Source organism: Prunus mume, linkage group LG1 (genome assembly GCF_029339155.1).
Source record: "Prunus mume cultivar Tortuosa linkage group LG1, ASM2933915v1, whole genome shotgun sequence".
Taxonomy (NCBI): Eukaryota; Viridiplantae; Streptophyta; class Magnoliopsida; order Rosales; family Rosaceae; genus Prunus; species Prunus mume.
The window spans coordinates 19420372-19435264 of record NC_142698.1 but is presented as its reverse complement, the minus strand read 5'-3'; the positions used below and the strand labels follow the sequence as shown (position 1 = coordinate 19435264).

Below are 14893 nucleotides of genomic sequence, written 5' to 3'. Positions count from 1 at the left end.
AGGACCAGCCAATGAAAAAAAAGAAGACAAACAGTCACGTTGTACTATTTCGATATTTGGACACGTAGCAAATTGTGATTGGCAAGAGCACGTAAATAACATAACAGTTGCCTCTTTCAGCAGAAAAACCAAGCAGACGAACCGCGTTAAGTCTGAGTTAATTAATCTAATGATGCGCCTATCATCGGGTCAAGTCTTCCAACAAAACTAAGAATGCAGAAAATGTGGCGCAATTTCTGGATTGACTTGTCAGAAAGAATGCTAAGACTTGCATTTTTTAAACTTGGCGTGTTGTCTCCGACGGCGACTTTGAAACTGAAACAAGCTACAGCATAACAAGTTTAACTTATCTCCTACTACTAACTACTAGCCAACCAGTAACTTCATTGAAAAGCACTTACAAATTACAATACTAATTTTAGTGGCTGATTTGATTTGGATATTAGCATTGATCACTTGCTCTATGCTATGCATAGTAGCGTGGCTAATTAACTTGACTCTGTTGTTTTTGGTTGCTCTGTCTGACTCTGAGTACTTGTTGCGGATGCAAACGGATTCGGCGGCATGATCAGGTTTTCAGAGGCTCCTTCTAGCATTCTAACAACTGCTTTCATGGAAGGCCGATTCACCGGGTACCACTGGATGCACCAAAGTGCAACAATCACTAGTTTCTTAGCAATCTCAGCATCCTCATCCGTCTTTATTAGCTCCAAACCCAGTGCTTCTCCTTGAATGAGACATTTATAAATCAATTCGGGAAAGTAGCCCTCATTGGTGGTGCTAGATGTAACAGCAGCTTCCTTCCTAGCTCCAACAATTTCAAGCACTAGCATCCCAAAACTATACACATCTGACTTGTGGGACACGCTTCCAAAGTTCCCGTTGAACACTTCTGGTGCAATGTAGCCCACTGTGCCTCTAGCGGCAGTCATAGATATAATGCTGTCTTCCTTGGAACACAGTTTAGCCACACCAAAATCAGAGATCTTTGGATTGAAGTCATGGTCTAGCAAGATGTTATGAGGCTTGATGTCGAAGTGGAGGATCCTCTGTTCACACCCTTGGTGAAGATACTCAATTCCCTTTGCTATACCATTGACAATGTTGTCAAGTTTCTCCCAATCGAACAAAGCATTATTAGATTGATCTTTAGACGAGATGAACTTCTCCAGGGACCTGTTTGGCATGAGCTCATAAATAACTGCACGCTTGCCTGCTTCAGCAGAAAACCCCAGTAGACGAACCACGTTAACGTGGTGAATTCTGCCAATGGTTCCCACTTCGTTAATGAAATCATCCCCATTTCCCTTAGAATCACTGAGGACTTTTACGGCAACTGGAACTCCATTGGGAAGCTTTCCCCTGAAAACGCTTCCAAAACCGCCTTCCCCTAACTTCTTCTTAAATCCATTTGTAATCTTCTTTATATCAGCATAAGAGTATCTTGTTGGTACATGAGATTTGTGATCATTTAGAAACTTTTCAACCTTCATTTGATTCTCCTTTTCCTCTATGCTATTTCTTTGTTGTTTTACATAGAAGAAAATTGCTACCGCCATTATCGATATGAGCACAAAACAGCAAGCCAAACTCACTCCTACAATTATATGCCTACTCGATATATGACCTGAATAAATGAGGAGAAAATTAACAAAGGGACTTAAAATAGGAGAGTCATTTTGTTTTTGTCCCTGGCAAGCCATATGTTGAACACAACAAATTTCTCAAAAAGTTCACCCCATGGTGTTATGCATATATTGCATCTAATTTTAAAGGTAGACTACATACCTCTTGGTTTGTGTGGGGGAATGAAAGGATGGCACTTCAACATTTCATTGCTGCTATAATTGAAATAGCAGTCTTCCATTCTTCTATTACAGTTTTGACACGCTGGGAAATCCCACAGATCCCATAGCAGCCATAAAACGTTGTCCGGTTCACAGTGGTGCATATTAGCATTCACTCTTCGTAGTGGAAGATAGAGTTGTCTCAAACTAGTGCAAGTAGGCACCGGCAAGTCAGCCTTAGTAGTTTCCGGCACAGCAGCAATAACTTGATAATGCCCTGGGACACTGAGACATCTGACGGGAAAGTAGCTACCATAGTTCATCCCCATACTAAAATTTTGTGCAGTGGAACAATTTAATAACGTGATATTCGAATTATCTCCAGGATATATATATTTAAACATGCAAGAGTAGTAATTTAGGCGATAATATCTTGCTTGTTGAAAGAGTGAGTTGGTGGAGATAGTAAAATTAAGAAGGCGTCTGGGAAGGCAACCATCTGCATCGTATATGCTGAAGGATTGTGCTTCATAATCAATATTTTGAATGGGAAGCAGTCCTGAAGATGAAGAGAGCTTCATCATTGTCAAATTGTTGAAGCTGCTGCTGCAAACAACCTCAAACTCTGGATGGCCACAGTGAGGTGGATAGTGTTTCAGACGGAATGGGAACTTGATATCGGGACCATCATCCCTACACCTTTGAATTGGGCAGTCACGAGAATCATCAGCTGCTTTGCTTGGTACAACAATGGCCACGGGGAACACAATAAGCACGAAAAACAAAGGCAAGAGCAGGACATCCATCTCCTCTACTCTTCTTTAGCCAGGCAGACCCAAGCCAGTTAGTTATTATCAGATCTAAGTTTCTGCCTCATATTAAAAAAGTCGTTGGTCCATTCACATCCATCATTTTTCTTATTTCTTATTTGATTAACATGTATTAGATGAGTTTGGACGCTACATGCCGACTGTCCACGCAGCATATATTGTGCCTGCCTTATCATTTGACTCTGAGCAGTTGACTTGGTGTATGGTACGATTGTAGCTGTCATCTCTAAAGTAACTTTCTTGGCAAGTGCAAGGACTGAGTTTCTTCCATCCAGCCTGAAACTTGTAATGATAAGTATTCTTTCTTTTTTCTTTCTCCCTTATTACTATGAATCTATGATCTCATCTCAACCCTCGCAAGTCGCAATGGTGAGAAGAATCTGGTTATTAACATGTACTGTCGTAGCTATTTGCTTTGTAATTATTCCTGATGCGGCCAAAGGAGAACTCTGTCAGCCTGCTTCTTGCGGGGATTTCCTTGACATTAGATACCCTTTTCACTTGAAAAATGCTTCTCCTCATCAGAATTGTCTCAAGACTCTCGACTATCCAGCTGAACTGTCATGCCAGCATAACCGCACCATTTTAAATCTGTACGATGGTACGTATTATGTCAAGGCAATTGATTATGAACTATTTAGAATCCGACTTGTGGATCCTGGTCTGCTAAGCGATGGTTGCTCCATTAGGCCACTCCGCAGTTTAACAGAAGATAACTTTATCCCGTACGATACTCCAGACCGATACTACCCAGTTTCCATCCATTATGTAGCCTTCTTCGATTGCTCGTTTCCAGTTGAGTCTCCTGACTACATAAACATCACTTGCAGTAGCTCATCTACAACTTTGTATTCTTATGTTACGGTGGCAGATGGGGTAGATGATCTTCATTCTTCTTGTAATATGTCAACGATCATTTTAAGGAATTATGAAGAAACTGGGAAGGCGCTTTCATTTTCTTCCATACATGATGAGTTGAGACAGGGTTTTGAGCTTTCATGGTTGCAATTTCTCCCCGATAAGTACTGCTACAGTCCATCCCAATCGCACTACTGTGAGTATGTTTAATGTTTTTATCAGTTTCTCCTCTTATGTGAGGTCGATTTCTGTGCTTTTGAAAATTATGGTAGTTTTTATGCATATATCTCTAGTGATCAAGGGTATGCTATCTATAGTCCAATGCAGTAAAATTTTGATGGAGGAGGTGGGGTATCACTACGAGCAGTTTTGCGCATGTGTGACTGACTGGCCATGCATGTTTCTTGAATCACTTTTCGATTTTATAATCTAGAATGCATATATTATTTTCTTCTTGAAATTAATCTCTTATTGACACCAGTGGTACTTTGCAGGTTTTCGTGAGTACTTGAAACGGGGTAAGTTTGATTACCACCAGTTTTTGTACTGTGTTAGAATTTTCTTAATGGTGGTTAATGTTGTGAGTTTTTAAATGGTAGTTGATGATGTGAGTTGCACCTAAATCATTTCTCCATTGATTCTCATTTCACGCAGGTTTCACACGAGCCGCCAAGATCTCTGGTAAGTCTTTTTCAAGAACATAAAAGGTTAAATTAACTTGGAAAGAACATAGAATAAGGAAAAAAGAGCATCAAAGCATTTAGACATATAGAGATCAAGATTCCAGATTGAACTTTAAGAACCTGCTTGTGTTGTTATTATGGCAGGATTGAGTCTGATGGCACGAATGGTACTCGGCATTATTTTTTTGTTGGCTTTCTGGAGCTACAAACTGTATTGGAAAAAATTCCTAAAGGATGATGCAGTTGACAAATTCTCGCTCGCATGCAATGATCTTATGAGAAGAAGGTACTCATATTCAGATATTAAGAAGATGACCATTGATTTCAAAATTAAACTCAGTCAGGGAGCGTACTGGAAAAAGTTCATAAAGGATGATGCAGTTGAAGAGTTCCTGGATGCATACAAGAACCTTATGCCGAGAAGGTATTCCTATTCAGATATTAAGAAGATGACAAATGATTTTAAAGATAAACTGGGCCAGGGAGGCTTTGGCTCTGTTTTCAAAGGAGAGCTGTCAAATGGTCATCTTGTTGCAGTAAAGATGTTGAGTGGCTCCAAAGGTAAAGGCCAAGATTTCATCAATGAAGTTGCCACAATAGGAAGAATTCATCATGTCAATGTGGTGCAGCTGATTGGCTTTTGTTCTCAAGGACCAAAAAGAGCTCTTGTCTATGACTTCATGCCTAATGGATCCCTAGACAGCTGCATCTTTCCTGACAGAGGAAAAAATATTCTTATTAGTTGGGATGGCATGCTTGAGATAGCTCTCGGGGTGGCTCGTGCAATTGAATATCTGCACCAGGGATGTGATGTACAAATTCTACATTTTGATATTAAACCCCACAACATTCTTCTTGATGAAAACTTCACTTCAAAGATTTCAGACTTTGGGCTTGCAAGATTTTACCCTAGAGATAATAACACTGTTTCTCTTACTGCTGTAAGAGGCACAATGGGATATATAGCTCCAGAAATGTTCTATAGATCCATTGGAGGAGTTTCGTACAAAGCTGACGTTTATAGCTTTGGAATGTTGTTATTGGAAATGACAGGACGTAGGAAGAACTTGAATGCACATGCAGAAAATTCAAGCCAGATATACTTCCCTTCTTGGATTTATGAGCAACTAGAAAAGGGATTGACCATTGAAATTGAGGATGGCTCTGAGTATGATAAGAAAATAGCCAAGAAAATGGTCATGGTTGCATTGTGCTGCATACAGTTGATGCCCGTCGATCGCCCTTCTATGAGCAAAGTTGTAGAGATGCTTGAAGGTGACGTCGAACTCTTGCAAATTCCTCCGAAACCTTTCTTCTGTCCACAAGAGATGCCAATGGAGGATGCACCTGATGACACAGATGTTGCAGAGGTGTCTACCATGTCACATGATAGTGCTACAGAAACGACCTCCATGGTATAATGGGAATACAGTGCAATACTTAGTCTTGGAATAACCAGAGATGCTCGGAATAGATATACTATCTGCCCACTGTATCCCCATCTGTTGAGCATTTATAATTTCGTTGATCAGAAGCATTTTTTTTTTTACTTGGAAAATAAAAACTTCGGTTAATCTCAATTTTGTTCATGAACTCTAAACTCAAATGAATGAATCGTGATACTGGATGAGAGAGATGTCGAATGCACCTTCCAACTGTGATACCTATTTCTGACTTTAACCAATACCCCTTGACACCAAATCGTATATCAAACTACCATAATTTCTGACTTTAACAACCAAAATCCCTGAGTACACTTTATCTATAAGAAATTTCAACACTACCGACTCTCTAGAAAAAAGAAAAAAGAAAAAAGCGGGAAGAAAGAACAAGAAGAAACATTAATGTTGAGTTTATCTTTTCATCCTCCGACCTTAGCAACCTTTCTGTGCTCAATTTGCCCTGTAAGAGGGCATTGCATCTCTGTCCAGCTTATTGGCACCATTGTTGCACCTACAATGAACAATTAGAAAACCACATATGAGCTAACATCATTTAGATTTGATAGGGTTACTAGCTAGACGCCCATGCACACATTAGATGAGGATAAAGAACAAAAGGCTGTATGCTAACAAAAGTTCATATACCTGCTGCACTCTGGGCAGAAATAACACCTAATTCGTTCTTTGCAGTTGACAGATAATAAGCCCTAGCGTCTCCAAGGGACAGCTTATCGAAAGAATCAAAGAAACTGTTGAATATGATAATTGATATCATGAATTTCACCCAAAAGAAATATAGATATTTTGGAATAAGCATATAGCAGAATGAAGCAAAGCAGAGAAGAAAAAACTTATATTCAAACAATATTAATCCTCACAAAGAAAACGTTTATTGATGGCAGTAATAAGAAATTAGGAATGGGCATGCCACTTCAAAGAATAGGACTTCTTCAACGGACTAACACCTAACCAGATTTGCATCGAGGGGAAAAGGTTGTAAAATAACTTATTAACATCTAAGAAACACCAAGCCTTTATGTACTACTTAGTTTGGTCTCAAATTATCTTTAAATAAAAGCTGCACAGCAGTGGGATCATCAGATTGAATATTACAATCTCTTTCACCAAACAATAACCGAGACATTCCACACATAAAGGATACCACAACAGCCCTGACAATGTCACCAGGGTGAAAAGACATGTGCATATCCACTTTATCGATCTCGGTTGCTCGAACATCTTGAAGCCTGTTAATAGAACGAGCTCTGAGCTTTAATGTATACTTGTAAAGTCAACAAAATAACAATTTTAAAACAGAAGGCAAGCTACAAACTGAATACTAGAAGATAAATGCCACACCTTTGAGGTAACTGTTGAAAAGGAATGTTACGTACCTGATTATACCGGTAAATTTTTCTCGGACAGACTTAGTGCCAAGACACATAATATCAGCAGAAGCCATTCTTGCCATAACTTTGGTAACCTAACATAATCAGAAAAATACAGGGCAAGGTTTATATATATGAATCAGTCCGACAATCTGCCTCCTAATTGAAGCAGGAAAGCTATGTAATCATGCTGTTGTTGATGATCCCTTACTCTAGCAATGACAATTGATCCAGGCTCTGGAATGGCACCGTGGGCCTTGTGACCAGTTACTTCCACAGTGGGTCTCTACAAATCATAAAACTCAATGTCATCAATGGAAATGCCAAGACCACCACATCATTAAATTCACACATTCAGAATTTAAGAGCCATGTAATACAAAAGGGTAGGGACAGTTGTTAAATGGAGTACTCATAAGTAAGTTTAGGATTGTTCATGTCTGAATTTTACATCTACTGTAATCGGTGAACATCCAATTCCAATATTAAAAAGTTGAGATTTTCAGGCCAGAGTAAACCAAAAATTCAAACTTTCAACTGTTAAACTAATTTTCTCAATCTTCGTAGGTTTGTGGGTAGAGAAACAGAAGGAAAGCTGATAAGTACCTGGTCGGGTGAGTCGGGAGGTGGGGATATGATGCGGCGGAGTCCAGTGAGGGAAGCATAGACGGTGAGATTGTCCGGCGACACGTAGGCACCTCTGCCTGCTTTAAACTTGGAGGCTTTCCCAAGCACTTCCCCTGGGGTCACCCACTCACTATCTTCTCCCATTCTCAACTCAACAGCAGCGCTGCGGTAGCTTAGCCTTTCTACAAACACGCACACACATACACCGCTTCTCTACTTGCTTAGCGGCGGGACGGACGAACGCTTGCTTTGCATCTCTTTTCCCCTTTTTTTCTTTTTAATTTTTTAATTGGGATTCACTTTCTTTCTTTCTGTATTTTAGAAAAGTAGCTTGTATTTCAATTTTATTTCCTAATTTTTTATTTATCAATGTAGCTAGCTTATAACGCTTTTCGAGATTATTACTTGGAAAATCACAAACTCTTTGTTTTATGATGTGAAACTCCCAATTCACAGCTTTGTTTTTCTTTTGAATTGTAGCTCAATTTGCACCCGAATTTCCCACCACCTCCCTAATATCATTTATACAAAATAAAAATAAAAACAAATGTAACCCACCAGCCAGTTGGGCTCATGCTGGGCCCACAATTGTTGGGATTGAAACCTTGATTAAATTCTTAGCCCAACGTGCAGCACTTAAGCCCAATCTTTTTTCCTAGCAAGGAGGCCCCGGGCCAACGGATTGAGATGCGGACCACAAAGTTTGATGGTGGGGGGTCAGCTTGGTCCGTTGACGATTGACTCATAGACTGACATTATTATTGCATACGTGGCACTTTGGAATTGTGTGCATTTTGGGTGAGAACGAACAAGTGAAAGAAAACAGTTTTGCCTTTTCTTATATTGTTGTATGGAAAATGTATGTGAAACCTTTAAGCTTGGATTTCACGTGACAAAGCTACAAAAAAGGAGGCCTTTTTCTAGCTGCATGCCATGCATCATGCATGATAAAATAAGCAGCTGACCAGTCAAAAGAACAAAAAAGGCATGGCAGCTGCACTGCACCTCCATAATAATCTCTCTCTCACCTGCATATATGATATATAATTATACAGCAAGCAATCAAGCAAGGAGATTAACATCACTTTACATTAATTTAATTCATAAAAGTAGACACACATACATACTGAATATTTCAAGTTTAGAACTGGCATGGCATGGCAGCTGCTACTACATCTACATATATATATATATATATATATAAACCAGAAGCTAAAAAGAATTCATGGGGCTGCTCTGCTCAAATGATCACTAGCTTAGCTTATTAGTAAGATCATGGCCGTTGATCATGAAGAGTCGAATTTGTAGTGCTTATCAACGGCAACGGAGACGTCCCAAGTGCAACTAAGGCCTTTGGGGATGGTGACAAGGTCCCCTGCACCAAACTCAACAACATCCTGATGATGATGATGATGATGAGATGAAGATGATGAGGAGGAGGCTGCTGCTTTCTTAGGATATACCTTCACTTTGCCTTTTACCAGATAACATGTCTCTGCTGCGTCAAACTTGAGTGTGTACTTCCCCGGTGGACACCCCCATCTATAAATAATAATTACAATTAAAAAAAAATCAAAAAATATATATGATCTGAAATCATATCATATCTAATGAATTTTATGAAATTCAATAAACTTCATGACTTGAATATAACTATCTAGACTAATTATAAAAGACTAATTACTTGGGCCATGAGTTAATGCCCAACTCAGATAAGCGCGACTCAGAGGGATTGCTTTCTACTACGATTTTTAGATTGGGAAATGAATCTGCAGAATTTGATGTTGTTGCTGCTGCTGCTGCTGCAACGAACTCTCTGGGATGTTTTGGATGCCCTGAGCTAGCTCCCACGAAAGAATTCTACATTTGAAATTTTAAAGGAAACAGAATAGAAATCTCTTTTATACCTCATTGTTACAACAGATAAGTAGAAAAGAGAACTAAGTCCAATATATTTACCCAAAACCAACGCTGATTATAGCCCCAATGATGGCTTTATCTGATGTAAGCTCGAGCTGAAGTTCTCCAAACTGCAGTTGGCAATGACATTAATACATCATATCAAGCGCACCATTAACGTAGCCTAAAAACGTCCATTGAATTTAGAATAAATGCATGCGTTGTTACTTCCATCAAGTGCAGTGCTATCGTCTACCTTCAGCATCCTGCTTTCCTTCTTTGGTTGTTCATCAGTGACCGTGGATGTTGAACTCTCAGATAGAACCCTTCCAGTTGTAATCATTACTTTTGCAATCTATAATGGTTGAACAGAGTCCAACAATACTGCTATTTTAGAGGCGCACGAAACCTAGTTATATTGCATTATAATAGAATAGAGAATTGTTCCATAAACTTCTGAAATATAACTAGAGGGTTTGAGGCAAAAGTATTTGGATTCACATAGATCTTCCCAAAGTATCTTCATTCACAATAACAACATAATTAAGTTTCGTTTGGCTTGTATTAAAATAATAAACAAATCTTTTGGCTTTTGGAAGTAAAAGATTATTTAGCCCCCCACATTACACTCAGTCTTGCCCAAGTGATATATAACATACCTTTTGTAGTTCACCTTGACCATACTGTCCCATAGACTGGAACCTTCTTCCAGCAGAAACCAAACGCTTCCCAAATGCTATAATGAAATAGATATAGGCTTTTGAATCAAAATCTGAAGAATACATCGAAAGCAGCAATTGCATATAATTTCATTCTTGCCTGATTTGGCATTGCCTGTCAAAGATTCCCCCAACCCAGGGAGCTGTCTGGCTAAGGCGTGGGAAGTTGATGTGTCAGCTGCTTCCCATGCACGAGAGAGATTTAACAATGTCTCTCCCAACTCTTGACCACACTGCAAATAAGAAAATCCAAAGACAGTAATTTTAATAGTAATCTGTATCCACTCAAAAGCAGAAATTTTTGACAGCTGAACAGACAAGAGACCAAGGATGAGGGGGAAAGTATTCATCAGATTTCAAACAGAATGCAGAGGCAAAGCAATGGAAAGAACTAACCTCATCAATGACCCGTCCATTTGAAAGATCAAAAGCTGCATCGTTCAGCTTCAAACATGCCCAAAACAAAATTTGAAAAACTGTGTCAGTTCAAAGTCACATTCTTTATCAAATTAAAGAAACTGGGTTCACCGAGAATTGCAAAAATTCTACTCACATCGAGACGGAGATCGCTCGGAAGCTGCGCAAAGTAGTCTTGTGGAAGATCGAAACTATCCTGCACAGAAGAGAACAAAAAAGAAATTAAAAACTGAAACTAAAATTAAGGCACTTTTGACATTGAAAACATAAAACTAAGGAATGCATATAAAATTTATGGAAGTTTTGGCATTGAAATCATGACGCAAAGGTTCGAAATTTGAATAGGAAATGGTTTCTTACAGCGAGTTCTTGGAGGAAAGGCTGAAGATTGGGCTGTAAGGATTTGGGGGAGTTTGATTCTGCAAGAGAGAATGAGGCTGTGAAAGATTTGAATGGGCTGGTTTTGGGGATAATGGAGGGATTTAGAGAAGTAAAAGAAGGGATATGGTGGGGATTTTTGAGAGAGACGAGGGTGGTAGGGGAAGAGAGATTGGAGAGAGGTTGAAGGAAGGTAAGAGAAGCCATTTTAGAGGGTGTATCATGCGTGCTGCTGCTGAGCTAAGTTTCAGCCACTGAAAATTTGGCAGTTTTGGAAGTGTTTTTTGTTTTTTTGTTTTCATGGCGGGGGATATAATCTCCAGTCAACATTCATTATTATCCCTTTCTTCCATAATTGGAAAATAAAAGGTGGAAAAAATTTCTGCATCAAACAAAACCTAAGCCCAGAAACGGGAAGTATTTTGTGGGCCCATTTTCCATAACCTTTTATATTTTTGCTTGAAGGCCCAAACATAAATGGGCCGTCTCCAGCGCGGTGTTGATATTGGACAGTCGGGTCATCCATGGCAAAACGGATGGGACCCGAGTAAAGGACCAGCCAATGAAAAAAAAGAAGACAAACAGTCTTTTTTTTGTTTTTTTTGTTGGTCAACGAAGACAATTAGACTATTTCGATATCTGGACACGTAGCAAATTGTGATTGGCGAGAGCACGTAAATAACATCACAGTTGTTCCAGCAGAAAAACCAAGTAGACGAACCGCGTTAAGTCCGAGTCAATTAATCTAATGATGCACCTATCATCCGGTCAAGTCTTCCAACAAAACTAAGTCCTGTCGAAGAAACTCTCTCTCTGATTAATTGGTGAATTCAATGCCGGTATGAAAAATATGCACAGTCTGAATCAAATCAAGTTGAATAATTTTCCATTTGGTTTGATTTGGTCTCTGCAGAAAATGTGGTGCAATTTCTTGATTGACTTGTCAGAAAGAATGCCAAGACTAGCAGTTCGTTGAACTTAGCGTGTTGTCTCCGACGGCGACTTTGAAACTGAAACAACCTGCATAACAAGTTTAACTTATCTTCTATTCCTAACTAGTAGCACTGGCGGATCCAAGAATTTTTTAGCTGAGTTGCAATTTTGAAAGGCTAAAAACTCTTTGTGGATTGAACATCTAAGTATTTTTGAAACTGAAACTGAAACAACCTGCATCATAACAAGTTCAACTTATCTTCTACTCCTAACTACTAGCCAGCCAGTAACTTCATTGAAAAGCACTTACAAATTACAATACTAATGTTAGTGGCTGATTTGGATATTAGCATTGATCAGCATATCATTCTTTATTATTACTTTACTCAAAACATCATCACTTGCTCTATGCTATGCATAGTAGCGTGGCTAATTAGCTTGACTCTGTTGTTTTTGGTTGCTCTGTCTGACTCTGAGTACTTGTTGCGGATGCAAATGGATTCGGCGGCATGATCAGGTTTTCAGAGGCTCCTTCTAGCATTCTAACAACTGCTTTCATGGAAGGCCGATTCACCGGGTACCACTGGATGCACCAAAGTGCAACCATCACTAGTTTCTTAGCAATCTCAGCATCCTCATCCGTCTTTATTAGCTCCAAACCCAATGCTTCTCCTTGAATGAGACATTTATAAATCAATTCGGGAAAGTAGGCCTCATTGGTAGTGCTAGATGTAAGAGCAGCTTCCTTCCTAGCTCCAACAATTTCAAGCACTAGCATCCCAAAACTATACACATCTGACTTGTGGGACACGCTTCCAAAGTTCCCATTGAACACTTCTGGTGCAATGTAGCCTGCTGTGCCTCTAGCTGCAGTCATAGATATGATGCTGTCTTCCTTGGAACACAGTTTAGCCACACCAAAATCAGAGATCTTTGGATTGAAGTCATGGTCTAGCAAGATGTTATGAGGCTTGATGTCGAAGTGGAGGATCCTCTGTTCACACCCTTGGTGAAGATACTCAATTCCCTTTGCTATACCTTTGACAATGTTGTCAAGTTTCTCCCAATCGAACAAAGCATTGTTAGATTGATCTTTAGACGAGAATGAGATGAACTTCTCCAGGGACCTGTTTGGCATGAGCTCATAAATAACTGCACGCTTGCCTGCTTCAGCAGAAAATCCGAGTAGACGAACCACGTTAACATGGTGAATTCTGCCAATGGTTCCCACTTCGTTAACGAAATCATCCCCATTTCCCTTAGAATCACTGAGGACTTTTACGGCAACTGGAACTCCATTGGGAAGCTTTCCCCTGAAAACGCTTCCAAAACCGCCTTCCCCTAACTTCTTCTTAAATCCATTTGTAATCTTCTTTATATCAGCATAAGAGTATCTTGTTGGTACACGAGATTTGTGATCATTTAGAAACTTTTCAACCTTCATTTGATTCTCCTTTTCCTCTATGCTATTTCTTTGTTGTTTTACATAGAAGAAAATTGCCACCGCCATTACTGATATGAGCACAAAACAGCAAGCCAAACCCACTCCTATAATTATATGCCTAGTCGATACATGACCTGAAACTGCAAGGTGTAAAGTTAAACAAATTGATCAAATTTCAGGAAAATTATTTTGTTTTGAGATTTTGTGAAGACTAAGTAAGTCATGTTAAATAATTGGGCTGCATATAGTAGACGAGTACGAACCTTGGGGATATTGTGGGGGATCTGGAGGGATAGGGTAAGGATAACACTCCATTTGATTGGTGGTGTTATTGAATTCGCAGCTTCCTCTTCCTTCTGTACAGTTTTGACATTGTGGGAAATATTCCGTTGATTCCCATTTTAGCAATAAAACGTTGTCCGGTTCACAGTGGTACTTGTGGCCATTATTTTCATCATCAACTCTTCGTAGTGGAAGAAGGAGTTTCGTCGAACTCAAAGTACTGCACGTTGGCACTGGCAAGTCAATGACAGAAGTTGAGGGTGGAACTGCAAGAACTTGATGCCCTGGGGCACTAAGACATGTGATGGGCACGTACGCTTTGAACTCGAACCTGAACTCTTGTGTGCTAAAGTTTTGTGCAGTGGAACAATTTAATAAGGTATATTTCTTCAAATGGGGATAAGATCTGACATATATGGAAAGGGAAACATAGTAAGCGCAATTGTACATGGCTGCATGACCAGAAGGGCGGTACATAGGTAATTGAGAAGGTGCTGGTTGAAAGAGGGAGCTTTTGGAGATTGTAAAATTAAGAAGGCGTCTCGGAAGGCAACCATCTGCATCATCATCATCGTAGACATCGAAACTTCGGATGCTGTAGTCGATGTTTCGGATGGGAAACAGTCCTGATGATGGTGAGAGCTGAATCATTGTCATGTTGTTGACACAAAAAACCTCAAATTCTGGATGGCCACAGTGACGGGGATGGTGTTTTAGACGGAATGGAAACTGGATAACTGGGCCATCATCAGCATGGCCTCCGCCACTGCACTTTGAAATTGGACAATCCTCGATGCCATGGTCATCTGCTGCTGCTGCTAATTCTCTCATGGTCATCATCATAAGCAAGAAAAACAGAGGCAGCAGTAGCAGCATCAGGACGTCCATCTTGATTTATTTTACTGATGTTTAGGGAGACAGTCGTCAGTTAACTTAAGGCCAACGAAAGAATTGATGCACTTCTGGACTTGGGAGGCTGCATTGCATAGAGATAGATGTACGCACAGCCATGTCCACGAAACGAAAGTTAGCTGCGTCTTATCACTTGACTGACTTGGTGGATCAACTCTGCACATCATAGTCATTGGTCATTGATGATGTTTGACTCTTCATTCTATTATAGTGTAACTTTCTCGGCAAGTGGGAAGCATCTAAATATCTTCCTTCACCCAATGGTCATGTGGATCCTGTTCCTCCTGCCTTGTAC

At 39.7% G+C, this 14893-nt stretch overlaps 5 protein-coding genes across 6 annotated transcripts; 1 reads left to right on the top strand and 4 right to left on the bottom strand.

The window, feature by feature from the left end:
- Positions 1–241: 241 nt before the first annotated feature.
- LOC103318862 (rust resistance kinase Lr10-like) lies at positions 242–2614 on the bottom strand. The gene is made up of 2 exons (XM_008220296.2): positions 1789–2614; positions 242–1627 (listed from the first exon to the last, which is right to left on the bottom strand). Exons 1-2 carry the CDS (start codon positions 2591–2593, stop codon positions 489–491), a joined length of 1944 nt encoding a protein of 647 aa, XP_008218518.2. The 5' UTR covers positions 2594–2614; the 3' UTR covers positions 242–488.
- A 214-nt stretch (positions 2615–2828) lies between these two features.
- LOC148921240 (LEAF RUST 10 DISEASE-RESISTANCE LOCUS RECEPTOR-LIKE PROTEIN KINASE-like 2.4) lies at positions 2829–5738 on the top strand. Its single transcript, XM_089044182.1, has 4 exons — positions 2829–3671; positions 3970–3993; positions 4130–4156; positions 4303–5738. The coding sequence occupies exons 1-4, from the start codon at positions 2906–2908 to the stop codon at positions 5577–5579; spliced, it is 2094 nt and encodes a 697-aa protein (XP_088900308.1). The 5' UTR covers positions 2829–2905; the 3' UTR covers positions 5580–5738.
- Positions 5739–5848: 110 nt separating this feature from the next.
- On the bottom strand, positions 5849–7966 carry LOC148921239 (uncharacterized). Its single transcript, XM_089044190.1, has 6 exons — positions 7594–7966; positions 7200–7274; positions 6995–7083; positions 6763–6847; positions 6246–6327; positions 5849–6111 (listed from the first exon to the last, which is right to left on the bottom strand). Exons 1-6 carry the CDS (start codon positions 7756–7758, stop codon positions 6020–6022), a joined length of 588 nt encoding a protein of 195 aa, XP_088900316.1. The 5' UTR covers positions 7759–7966; the 3' UTR covers positions 5849–6019.
- Positions 7967–9015: 1049 nt separating this feature from the next.
- LOC148921238 (uncharacterized) lies at positions 9016–11335 on the bottom strand. 2 transcript variants are annotated; one of them, XM_089044188.1, is made up of 9 exons: positions 11010–11331; positions 10786–10845; positions 10629–10676; positions 10333–10465; positions 10173–10249; positions 9770–9868; positions 9574–9644; positions 9299–9474; positions 9016–9156 (listed from the first exon to the last, which is right to left on the bottom strand). In XM_089044188.1, exons 1-8 carry the CDS (start codon positions 11232–11234, stop codon positions 9366–9368), a joined length of 822 nt encoding a protein of 273 aa, XP_088900314.1. In that variant the 5' UTR covers positions 11235–11331; the 3' UTR covers positions 9016–9156; positions 9299–9365. The 2 variants fall into 2 exon arrangements, with proteins under 2 accessions (XP_088900314.1, XP_088900315.1); XM_089044189.1 differs by lacking the exon at positions 9016–9156 and having other exon boundaries at positions 9334–9474; positions 9742–9868; positions 11010–11335.
- Positions 11336–12146: 811 nt separating this feature from the next.
- LOC103318864 (rust resistance kinase Lr10-like) lies at positions 12147–14892 on the bottom strand. The gene is made up of 2 exons (XM_008220298.3): positions 13668–14892; positions 12147–13544 (listed from the first exon to the last, which is right to left on the bottom strand). The coding sequence occupies exons 1-2, from the start codon at positions 14572–14574 to the stop codon at positions 12394–12396; spliced, it is 2058 nt and encodes a 685-aa protein (XP_008218520.3). The 5' UTR covers positions 14575–14892; the 3' UTR covers positions 12147–12393.
- Between the last annotated feature and the right edge of the window lies 1 nt (position 14893).